General features: G+C 45.3%; 2 protein-coding genes across 2 annotated transcripts in view; both read right to left on the bottom strand.

Moving 5' to 3' along the window:
• LOC133342623 (semaphorin-3D-like) overlaps positions 1-7,074 on the bottom strand; it is a 51,385-nt gene extending 44,311 nt beyond the window's left edge. The window contains exons 1-2 of the mRNA XM_061551891.1: positions 6,872-7,074; positions 4,360-4,520 (exon numbers count right to left, since the gene is read on the bottom strand). Of these exons, the coding sequence (XP_061407875.1) occupies positions 4,360-4,520; positions 6,872-6,998 (288 nt within the window). The 5' untranslated portion in view covers positions 6,999-7,074. The remainder of the gene's footprint in view (positions 1-4,359; positions 4,521-6,871) is intronic.
• On the bottom strand, positions 4,754-4,901 carry LOC133342625 (cytochrome c oxidase subunit 7C, mitochondrial). The gene has a single exon (XM_061551893.1). It carries the CDS (start codon positions 4,877-4,879, stop codon positions 4,763-4,765), a length of 117 nt encoding a protein of 38 aa, XP_061407877.1. The 5' UTR covers positions 4,880-4,901; the 3' UTR covers positions 4,754-4,762.
• Positions 7,075-12,732: the final 5,658 nt, after the last annotated feature.

The following is a 12,732-nucleotide window of genomic DNA, read 5'->3' on the forward strand; positions in this document are numbered from 1 at the left end:
GCACACGCGCGCGCGCCTATGTGCACGTGCCCACATACCAGCGCGCGTGCACAGCGCTTGCACAGCCGTGCACACCACCACCACCAGCAGCCACTCACACGTGTCAACAGCCACAGAATAGTGGGGGGCTTGGGTGGCAAAATCACGGGACTGCAAAAACAGCATTTTCAACTATTGCACTGGAGGCAATAACACTCGGGCCCTTGTTTAAGATAGAATGTAATCTGAATTGATTCAATAATAACTGTGACCGTTACGATTACAGTGTTAATTTGAGTTTGCTTACGTATATATATACATTTAATTTGATTATGTATTTATTACAGCTACAAGCCCTACCGCTGAGCCAACAAGGCTCAGCGGTGGTGTGAACGGCTCACAATCAGAAAGCTCCGAGTTCGAATTGAGGTTGGGTGGTTGACTCAGCCCATCATCCCTCCGGGGTGGATAAAATGAGTGCTAATTTGTCGGGAATGCAACAGTGGCAAAAACGCAGACTTTAAACACTTTACCAAAGTCATAATTTACTTAAATGCTGACTCACGTGTTTATTATTACGAATGATTCAAAAATAAATAATTAACCACTCTCATCGTCAAAGCACAGACTCGAGACGTCGTATGGACCGTCAAGAAGAGTAAGCGGGCGAGTGCAAGACACATCGCTCCCAGGAACGATGGCCAGTGGCTGAGACTCGCTACGGGATAATTGATAACATCTCCATGATTAGAACACATTCGCAACACTTTCGGGTTGCCGACGTTCCATTGCCTCTGAGAGTTTCCACATTGCAAAACAGCTCTTTCCAAATCGTCGGTTACAATTCTCTGGCGTGTTTCGGACAAGAATCGTTGCTTCGACATCATCGATGGTGGTGCGCTTACAGCCTGTTGTCACCCTCTAACGTTCCCATGAAGTGTTTTTTGTTTGTTGTTCAACGCATCTTGGATCACAAAAGAACCCACAGAGATTAATTCCACCTGACAGCTGCCCGATTTAACAGTGAGCAACAACAAACATAAATACATATTTATTTTTAAAATAATGAAAACCAAAAATCATTTCAAGTGGCGCTATTTATCTTACTTGGGAGGAGAGGGAGAGGACAGAGGATCTTCTTTTCTTTTGAGGTTTTTTTTCTTCCTTTTTTTATGGCCACAGGGGGATAGAAGAGTTGCGTTGCAGGGCAGAGGTTAAGTATTTGGTTAGCCCTCGCTTTTTTTGCTACTTCTCTTTCGCAGACAGTTGTAAGGCGCTAAGAGACGCGGACCATTTTGACGCTCGTTCTTAACGTCACACGAAACAAAAATGAAAAATCGAATTAAAGATTAAAAACCTCCCTCCAGTCCGCAGGGAAACAGAGAAACGTCGAGAGCCGGGAGAATGTTGATTGCGTGAAAAGTAAAAAAAAAAGTATACGTCTGACGGTTGCGTTGGACTTCATGCAGGCGGGCACACAGCCAGGCCATACGCACACGTGTACCTCCATTTGTGTATTCTTAAAGTTTTTTCGGTAAAGTCATGTAGGTAAAAAATTGTAATTAATAAAAGTAAAATAAAATAAAAATCACGACGTTTCGGAGGCAACACAAGCTTCCGTCTTCAGTTGTTGCCTCCGAAACGTCGTGATTTTTATTTTATTTTTATTTTACTTTTATTAATTACAAATTTTTACCTACGTGACTTTACCGAAAAAACCTAAGAATATGAATCCTTGCAGTCACAAAAGCTTCAAATCTCCATTTGTGTGTTTCCAATGCACTCAGGCGCTCCGTGCGAGCGCCACGGCCAAGGTTGTGTGTACACACTGAGGCTCCTCGCTCGTCTTCGACTCAAGTGGCTTCAGCTCTGGTCTGTGTCCGCGACGAACCCTGCAGCGTGAAGCGCTCTTGGTGGTGGCGGTGTTATTTATTTGTTTCGTTTTATTTTTCGCTGCCGCGTTTTGCCCGTCTTCGCAGCCGAGATTAAACACGCCGCTTTTTTGGGACCTGTCATCCATAGCTTGGGCTTCCATTGCGCACACACACGCACGCACACACACACACGACACACGCACATATATATAGTGTGCGTGTGTCGTTTTTTCCTTGTCAATAAACCCTCGTAATTAGATTTTCTCTTTGAAGCGGTTTCAAAGTTAGAAGCAGTTTAGCCTCGAATAGCCAACACTGACAAGTAAGAACAAACTAAAACTCAAAGTAGTTTCCTGCTCAACTTAGAGTGGTGTGACACACTCCTCTCCTGTTTACTGCTCTGAACCAGTGGTGGAAATTCCACATGCCTATGGTTGGGGGTGGGCTAGTCTTTCCATAGGACAAACACTGCCTTTCTTGCTTCCCGACAAAGTGGCACTCATTGTACCAACAGCAAATTGGTGAAAAGTTGAGTCGACCCCTGACCTGGAGTTGAACTCACAAACCTTCCGATTGGGCAGAGTTGAAAAGAAAATATTTGCCCTCTTTTTTTTGTTACTTACATAAAAAAAAGCCTTCACCAATCCGCACTGACCGGCGTGGTGAAGTATGGTCAAACAACCCCCATTAGCCGGCATAGCTTGGGAGGCCTCCATTCATCAGTGGATTAACAATAGAGCCGTATATTATAATAGTTATTTTCAAAGCATGTTGATGGCACAGAAAAACCCCGAGCTGTCAACTAAACCACTTACAGCAATGTCACACATTGGACAAATGCATGAAAAGGAATTGCAATTCCACGAATCATTTTTAAAAGGTTCAGTATTCAAGCCAAACTGTGACTCAAGCTCAGGGTTCAGGCCGAGGCATTCACTGGCAAACAAGACCCATTCACCAGTCAGTCTCTGTAACGAGGACTGCCAGGCGAAACAACACGGTGGAAGACACTTTACTGGGTCGCACGCCCATGGAGGCACGCAGACGGATCCCCCCTAAGGCCAAATTAGTCAGAGAACGACAGCGAAAATAAACAAGATAATGCCACAGTATGGGTTGCACTATCCCATTACAATGCTCCTAAGTGTTTTGCTGCGGAGTGACCTTCGGGGAAGAGTCCTTAAAAAGAAGGGCAAACAGAAGTTCATTAGCACAATGGTGATGGACTCGAAGCTGACTTCATCGGATGGCCTATGACAATTGCAAGAATCCAAACAAGTATGGGATTTCAAACGGCTAATTGCAACGCGATTCCAATGCGACTCGGGCAAACTGTATTTAAGAGAACAGTGTGTTTCACAGTGTCGTGTTAGCGACAAATGCTAAGTTACATATGACTGAATGTAATTGGCAAGTAAACACCGCTGAACAGAATTATAACGCGTTCACATTAAAACTGGCCCGTGACCATTTCACTCGGAATGTGGCCAGCCTCACCAGGTCTCGAAAAGCTGGGTACGGTTAGAACCTGAAGAGTGCTTTGGAGTGGTGACCTTCAATGCACAACAGGTTGTTACAGGCTGCAGGGCTTTCGTGGCAGGCAGAAGCCTAGAAAAAAATTCATTGTTTATACCAAACGGGACGACCCTGGCAAACATTCCCAACGTTGGCTCAACGTTGGAACGAGGTTGGAACCGTTGGACCATCCTTGCCACAACATTCGCCAGACGTTGGAATGTGGTTGGAACCGTTGGACCAACCTTGCCCCAACGTTGGCTCAACGTTGGAACGAGGTTGGAACCGTTGGACCATCCTTGCCCAAACATTCGCCAGACGTTGGAATGTGGTTGGAACCGTTGGACCAACCTTGCCCCAACGTTCGCCAGACGTTGGAATGAGGTTGGAACTGTTGGACCATCCTTGCCACAACGTTGGCTCAACGTTGGAACGAGGTTGGAACCGTTGGACCAACCTTGCCCAAACATTCGCCAGACGTTGTAATATGGTTGGAACCGTTGGACCAACCTTGCCCCAACGTTCGCCAGACGTTGGAATGAGGTTGGAACTGTTGGACCATCCTTGCCACAACGTTCGCCAGACGTTGGAATGAGGTTGGAACTGTTGGACCATCCTTGCCACAACGTTCGCCAGACGTTGGAATGAGGTTGGAACTGTTGGACCATCCTTGCCACAACGTTGGCTCAACGTTGGAACGAGGTTGGAACCGTTGGACCAACCTTGCCCAAACATTCGCCAAACGTTGGAACGAGGTTGGAACCGTTGGACCATCCTTGCCCAAACATTCGCCAGACGTTGGAATGTGGTTAGAACCGTTGGACCAACCTTGCCCCAACGTTCGCCAGACGTTGGAATGAGGTTGGAACCGTTGGACCATCCTTGCCTCAACATTCGCCAGACGTTGGAATGAGATTGGAACCGTTTGACCAACCTTGCCCCAACGTTGTCCCGACGTCCGCCCGACGTTCTACGATCACCGAGAACAAACCTTTCTGGGCTGTCGGTTGATGTTGTCCAGCTGGAGCAGCAGCAGGTAGTTGCGAGTGCCGACCACGAGCCGGCCCCGGTCCTCGTCCAGCAGCAGAGTGCGGAAGTCCCACACGTCGACGGGCATGCTTAGGGTCACCGTGCTGTTGGTGGCCACCAGCTCTGGGGGTCGCGTTGGTGCCGGCGTACGGGCGCACCACGCCAAGGGGAAGACGCGCAACGTTTCAGACAGCGCTGCCCACGAGAGGCGGTCGTCCTGAAAGAGTTCTTAACGAAAAGTCAATCGGCTCTCTCTCTCTCTTTTTTCTGTGTGCCGAGTTCAGAATTTTTTATTTACGCTCGAAACCAAATTCAGCGGAGGAGACAGCGCGGAGACACCATGGAGACAGCAGCCATGCTCTGCGCTACTTCTTCAGCAGCTGGTGCCGCACCACCACGAAGGGAAGAAGGGCAAAGCCGCTGCCGAAGAAGCCGACCATGAGAGCCAGGAGACCCCAGCGATTCTCTACTGAGAAGGGCATCTCATCTCCCCTCCCACGTAATTGACTGTGGTGTGGCACCAGAATCAATGTCTGATAGGATTGTTACAAATCACTCGTGGCGAGCGATAGAAACCGATTTTTGTCGTTAAACAGAATTAGTTTCTGCCTGGTCATTAAAAGAGCACGTGGTGGCACCCATCCCCTGTGTATAGCCCCCATGGTGGACATTTCTACAGCACGACGCCCGCCAATTTCTCAACAAAGTGCTATTCACATTGATGAAGGGATGAGTGGTGTAACCCTCCGACCAGGACTTTTGAACTCACAATCTTCTGATTGCAAGCTACGTAACCCCACCACTGCACCGCTAAGCCAGATCAAATCACAACGTCCTATCGTATACAACTAATTACATTTTGAATGTATGACATACGGTGCGTATGTCTTTTTCGCCAATTAAATTGCACTAGTGTAGATGTTTTCTAGCCTATTATAAACTATACATATATGTTTTTTCCTATTTGTTTTTAATAAGGCTGTACGTGTTGTTAGGGCTGAGCCTGGTTGGTGCGTGGATGGGTGACCACCGGTGTTTGCCAGGCGGTGTAAGCATGGAGATGCGAGGTCGCCAGGAAATTGCAGCATTGGGCGTTACGGCTGCAAAACCGTGTGGGGTTTTTCTCTGGGTTCTCCGCTATCCTGCCACACGAAACCAAACACTCGAATTGAAAATTGGCCAAAACATTCCGAACGCAGGAACCTCTTGCAAAAACGAGTCCTGAGTCTCGGTGAGATTTAGCTTTCCTGAACGACTGCCATCGTTGTTATTAGTCGTGGTATCCGCGGTTCTGAAGAGTTACTGGATCGTGCGGTTAATATTATTAAAATTCAAGATTAAAGAGTAAACAAAACTGAACAGCAGATGTGCAAAGCTGACGATATCGAGCTGAGATTCTAGCCAAATACATTTATTTTTTAATATTTTCAACAGCTTGGAAGTTGGCACAGCAAAACGCCGTCTTGCCACTATGCATCGCCGTGCTGTTATTGATACAAGACACACGCATACTTCTCAATTTGGATGAGCGTAAAATAGTTTTATAAGTCCTCGCCCACATAAGGGGAAAACTATGCACCGCCTCGACACAACTGGGCTCCCATTAATTATTTTTTAAGTTTCTATTATGACAACAGAATGACGATAACCTGCGCATTAATATTTTTTTAATCTGCACCACAGTGATTTGTTTTAGCTCTGCTGCCAGTCCGTGGTTAGATCCACGTTTGAGGTGCATTGCGTGTCACGGTGTTCGCGATTCACACGGTGGACTTGACATCCAGAGGTCGCCGGCTCGATCTGACCTCCCGGCACGGTGGTCAGGACGGTGGGAAATCTTTTTTAAAAATCTGCCCCGTGTTTACGTCCACGCAGCAGCGTAAAATGCATAGGCCCCAATGAGTCGATGGCGAGTCGTGTGCAGTGGGGTAAGGTGTGGGCACTCGCACCTCATCCGCAACATTTGGCCAGCGTGAAAGAGAAGGCCAAAAGACCCTTTGAAGGAACCCTCTGCATGTTCCGACGATGGCACGAGCAAGACATTGCAGAGCTGCACCTTTGTCTTCTTCAGGTTGCGTGCGCTGTTAAATGTGGGCCACTCATATTAACTCGCTAGCGATATTGCATTTTTTTTTTTACCCCACAGCCCTCTGCGTATTAAACCTGGATAAATACCGTAATTAATATATATAATGGGCTGCTCAGATTTTCCAAAGAGGCCATGTCCGGTGTGGCCGATGAAGTTAATGGGAATCACATGGAAGCATATCAATCATTCCATTAGCTGTGGTGGCCACACCTAAATGTGGGGCAAATCTGTGCGATTTGGACGGCAACAACAAAAAAAAGACCAAACCGCCGAGTAATCAAAACTAGAGCCGAAGCCACGGCGCTATTGCTTTCTTTCAGTCCGGTAGTCCTGCGCGCAATGTCAATGTTTCGACGCAGATGTGGCGCACATGTTTGAAGCTCACCGCGGTACGAGAGCTTGAGGCGGGGCACGGGCGGTCGCTGGTCCGTGCTGCCGGCGGTGGGCAGGCCCAGGGCAAGGACGAGCACCAGGCAGGCGGTCGGCCACACCGAGCCAACGTGAGGGCCCATCTCGCACGGCCGCCGCTGCAAGCTGACCCCCCCGCCCAAGCCGCTGGCAGATCGGCGCGATCTTCCGACGGCTGACGGGCGGCAACCCCCCCCCCCCCCCCTGGGATGCACACAGCGGCCACGATGGAGCGTTTCACTACGATGCCACGATCGAGCCGCGACTGGGCTCAATCCGATCCATGCCGTCGTTAAATCATTAGATCGCATATTCGTCGGTGAAATTCTCCGATCCGTATTCTAAGGTTTTTTCGGTAAAGTCGGTAGTGACTTTACCGAAAAAACCTAAGAATATGAATCCTTGCAGTCACGAAAGCTTCAAATCTAGAATTCTCCGATCCGTGTTCGGCGTTTAATGGACACGCAATGGAAAAAAGAAAGTATCTGTGCTGCAAGACACGAATTGTGAACGGTGTTCAAATAAAGATTTTAAAAATAAACTGCAAAAGAGGATGAGGCACATGAGTGGAAAACACAGCAGGATATGTATACCTGGGGCAGTTATTAAAGGATGATTGAACTGAAAAAAAGACATTAAAATAAAGAGGGCGGATGAGAGCGGTTTGCAATGATTTTGCAAATGTTAACCCAATAATGAACAGCATCGCAGCAATCTGCCTAACGAAGGATGCCTTTAAACAGCAGTGCGCATTGCTTGCGGTTGACTTACGGAGAAGAGATGTGGCCATCAAGGGAAAATGGAAGTAAAACCTGAAAATTGTGCAAAGAAATGTGGTGAGTTGCGTGCTTCGTATTTACACCGAGAGGCGAGGCAGGAAGGGGGAGCCCAATGAATGGGGGAACAAGGAGGACTTGGAGACATGCAGTCGGCTACGAAAAGTCGTGACACTCGCTGAAGCCTACTTGCGTAAATAATTGGTGGTGGTTGTTGTTATTATTATTACATTGGTCTTGAATCCGCAAACTAATAGCAATGTAAAGGAAATCAATCTGAAAATACAAAATTGTTTCTGCCACTGGGTAGGAAGAAAAGGTTATGATATTTTTGCTGACTGGCCATGAAAGAATATAATTCATACGGAAATATTATTTTGTAGAAACGGAAGACTGACTGATTGATTGCCTTTATTTAAACCCAGTAAAAAACTCATCGAGGCTGATCCTTTATTTTTCTTGGCACATACAAGTCATAATAAAATACATCAAAGAGCCAAAACCAAACACAGCCCAGAGCCAATTTTAAGAAACGTTTAAAACTGACCATAGGGCTCTGTCTTATATTCATACGTAAGTACAGGATACAGAGCAACGGTTACATAAACCACACATTTCGATACAACAGCTGCTAAATTTACCTTTCTGATTTCACTCCTGACCATTTTCAACTTTAACACTGAGCCAATTCCGCTTAGCGGTGGTCATTTGGTTCATCGCTAACCAGTACAACGGGCTTTGAGATAAATAGCAAAATCAAATAAAACTTTTAGTTTGACAATTATGACCCTGGGCAGCCTGACATCCGTTTGAAGCCTTCCATCAATGACAACGTGGACATTAAAGTTAATCAAGTGTACCGTTGTGGAACGTCAGTGGCATCACAGTGACGTCTAAGGCTGTTCGGTTTAATATGCCAGTGCAGTGACGTCACTACAGGACCTATTACTCAGTGCCTGAACATGATTATAAAGTGTTTTTTGTATCACTAACAAAGCTTTAACGTGTGTTGTACAGCCAGAGACACACAGCTAACATAACGCCAGTTTATATATTTTTTATTTCTATCTTCCTCGACGCAGTTACATTCTATGTGTTCTGCGTGGTCTCAGTGCCCGTGTTCAGATGCGAGCGATCGACAGCGAGAAAATAGAAAAGTTCATTATTAAGTTAGCATTTTACGATAATTTACTGGTCAACACACTTTTTCTGGCATAAGGTATTTCAACGGTTTAAGGTAATTTTGGGGTGCTGATTCCAAATCTGGAATCAGCACCCCAAAAGTTTTTGTCTATCACATCAGGTTTTTGAGAAATCAAATATTGCATTTTCAATAAAAACTGCAGAAGAAAAATATTAAATAAATGTGGATATCTACATAAAATTATATTATAAACACACTATCCTAAAAATACAGCACCATATTTTAACACTAAAGCAGTCACTGACTCGCAACAACTTGCAATCATAAGTGACAGAGTTAATTTCGGGTAAAATCAATGAAAATGGGGTATGCCGATAGCATAAAAATGATGTGATAGAGCAAATCTGAGATCAGATTTGGAATCAGCACCCTGAAATTAGTCTAACACAGCTGCAAAAGTCCAGGCCGGAAAAAAATGTTTTTTTTTTTGTTGACCAGTGTTATTGGAGTTTATCCATAACCCAATAGCTACTTAAAGTGTAACCATTCATATGCCAAAATAAAAACTGGGTAATCAGAAACCACTTTTAAAAATATAATTCACATCAGGGCGCACGGTCTAACGTGCCATCCCCAACTTTTACTGTCCACAAAGAAGGGCCATTCCCTGAAACATTACCTCCTATTATATATTATTTTATTTAAAAATCACAGCGTTGTTGACGATTGTGTTGAGTTTTTTTGTGTATTTACACACCATTGTCAACGTAGCAGCGTCACAAAATAATTAAATTGAGGCAATACTCTTTGGTTCTTTCGGTAAAGTCACGTAGGTAGAAAGTCACGAAAGCTTCAAATCAAATTGAGGCAATGTTACATGTGTAAACTACCCAGATAGAAGCATTACATCACGTGCGAATGTGTCCCATATAATCGGTGGTCTTATCGGACTAACATACATCTGATACCAGATAAATAACAACACCCAAGACAGAGGTTATCATTCATTAGCTAACTGTTATAAAATATTGGTCCTATTCATATTAAAAGCAGGATGATTAGACCTAAGTCAAAATAACAATTTTATTTCAATCCACAAGTCGGAGCGAATACATTCACAAACTCCCAAAAAACATAAACACGGGAGAGAAATCGATAGGATAAAAAGTTACGCAAATTAAAGATGTAAAGTTTCGTCTGATTCGTGAAAATGTCATGATTACATTATCGTGTGGTGGGCTAAGAGGCCATTTTGTTCCGGTGATCACGTGCGATTTGTCCGTTGAGCGACGTTAACCAGCGACAGTGGCCTCTAGAGGAGGGGACCTATCTACACCTCAACCTGAGTGTGGCTAATGACGTAATTTCTGTCAACACTAGGACAACAAAGGCATTTAACCCCCACGTAAGGCATCTTGCCCCTACCCTACCCCTAGTAACGGTGGGGGGAGTTTTTTGACATTTGTTTCAGCACTGGGTCACAAGCCAATTCCTTAATACCCAATGAAAAAAAGAGATGATCGCGGGGAAAATGAGGTTTACATCTTAAGCCTCACCAAACTCTTATAATCGCACGCGCAGCGACGTTACGACGTGCGTTACGTTAGTTATGCGGGCAGCTTACTCGTATTACACAGGGCACTGCCCTTTCTAAGAAAGAGCTCTCCTTCAACCATTGAATTTATCTTGTTTTGTTCACACCACATTTAAAACCTCGCAACCTAAGATGCGCTTTTGTCATACATTGCAATGTAACGTACAGGCCCTTTGTCAATCCGCTGCTGTGGGAAGACCTCACCAAGCCCTGTTGGTCATGGGGAGGGGGGGGCGGTTGTTTAGCCCATATCTCACGTTGGTCAGTGTGCATTCAAACTATTTTTTTCATTTTACCAGGTAAGGCCCACTGAGCTATATAGCTTTTTTTAGAAGCGACCTGGTCACAAATGATAGCTCAACGAAATGGCTTATCACGTGGAAATTTATTGTAGCAGCTAAATACTCTAAACGCGTGTTTCTAAATATGAAAGAAAAAACTGGAGGATCCGGAAAAACCCCACGTGACCACGGGGAGAGAGACTCGCAAACTCCAAATATACAGGGGTCAAGGGTCGGGATCGAACCCACGCTCTCCTTCATACCAGGCGATGGAGTTAACATCTCACCATCGTGGCGTTGGTGGAATGGGGGGTGCGGGAGCAGGACTGGTTGAGATATCGCCACTGATGTCAACCGTAGATGCAAATCGAACACTGGTCTCCAGGTTCATAGCACAGGGCACTATCTGCTCTGTTCGTGTATGTGTTGAACTTCTTTCGCACCGTACGCAGCCAACCGCGCAAATCAGTGTTGCGTGGGAAGGACAACAAACTAAACACAAATAGCAGTTCTAAAGAAATGAATTCATGTAGATAATGAGAGCAGTGAGTGGAAACAAACTGTTTCTCCAATAAATAAAACAAAATCAAGCCCCAAATTTGTGCCATAAAGATTATTATTTTGGAATCTACAGGGTCTGACAATACTGTGGTCAAAGTCTGCCGAAATAACCAGGCTGAGCCGTGCCTCATCTTGTGCTTTGTTTGAGAATATGGCAGAAACACTGTAGACCTTTTTAGAAATGGGGCGATGTGCATGAAAAGGCCGATGTGGTTCGGTCATGTGTAGAGACAACAGGAAAATTATGTTGGTCAGAAGGTGCAAGTGATGCAAGTGGAAGGAAAGAGATCAAGAAGAGGAAGGCAGAAAAAGAGGTGGGGGGGGGGGGGCGATGTAGTGCGATCGGACCGTGGTGGCCCGAGGAGCGGAAAGAGAGATGGCGCAGGACAGGGCAGCGTGGAGAAGGTTGGCAAGATCAGCGGAACACCCCACGTGAGTGGGACAACCGCGTGGAAGAAGAACAAGTAGAAGATGATGTCCATGACAGTGCACCAAGCACACTGCACGTGCTACCGTTGAATTGTTGGGGAAAGCATCGACGGGACATTCACTGTTGCCACCCGAAGCGGCAAATTGAATGCTGGTCGCCGGGGTTCACAGCACAGGGCGCTAACCGCTCTGCCACCACTCCTTCCCCCTTATCATGTGTTGAGAATTAACTTGATACAGCTGTCGTGGCTGTGATGGTACCACCTGAAGACGGAAGCTTGTGTTGCCTCCGAAATGTCGTGATTTTTATTTTATTTTACTTTTTAATGTTTTACCTATGTGACTTTACCGAAAAAACCTAACAATATAATTAACGCTCGATTTGAATAATGTTCCTTCAGCCACGATTCGTGACGAATATAGAACTGCCCAGAAACTCTCCTACAATTGAAGTCTGTTCCTCTCAACGATTCGCATTCTGTGATGAATTGCTTGTAAATCCTTTTGATCATTGTTTCTACCTCATTTAGTTCATATAACCCTTTTTGCTACGTGTTAATTTTTCACATATGCCAAAAGATTTTTTGCTTTGCTCGTGATCTTAGTACCGCAGTTTTGCTCAAAGCCCTTTTATTTTATTTTCAATGTCGCACAATTGGGGTTTGCCATCCCAGGTTTCCCCACGAAAAATATGCCAATTGTGCTCCCCACTTTTTTAAAATAATGGAAAAGAACGAATGGATGAATAAGCACCTGTCGACTACCACTCGCTTCTGCCTCTCTTCTCAGCATCTGTGCTAGGCATTAGAATGATGTATGTTTGAAGTTATTCGCACTGTAACACACAACCAGTGCCACAAGAGACTTGAATGTGGCACTGAATGCTTTGCTTATTCAACGACTGTACCTGAGAGAAAAAAATGTATCCGTTAGATCTGTAATAATAAGCGAATCAATGCATTGTCACAATTGTGGGCCATGTTTAAACTGAAGAATCAACTGTTTTGTTTTGATTTTAGAGTATTTGGCTGCTCGAAATGTCCACGTGATAAG

This window comes from Lethenteron reissneri, chromosome 15 (assembly GCF_015708825.2).
Source record: "Lethenteron reissneri isolate LAM-NWPU_2019-01 chromosome 15, ASM1570882v1, whole genome shotgun sequence".
Taxonomy (NCBI): Eukaryota; Metazoa; Chordata; class Hyperoartia; order Petromyzontiformes; family Petromyzontidae; genus Lethenteron; species Lethenteron reissneri.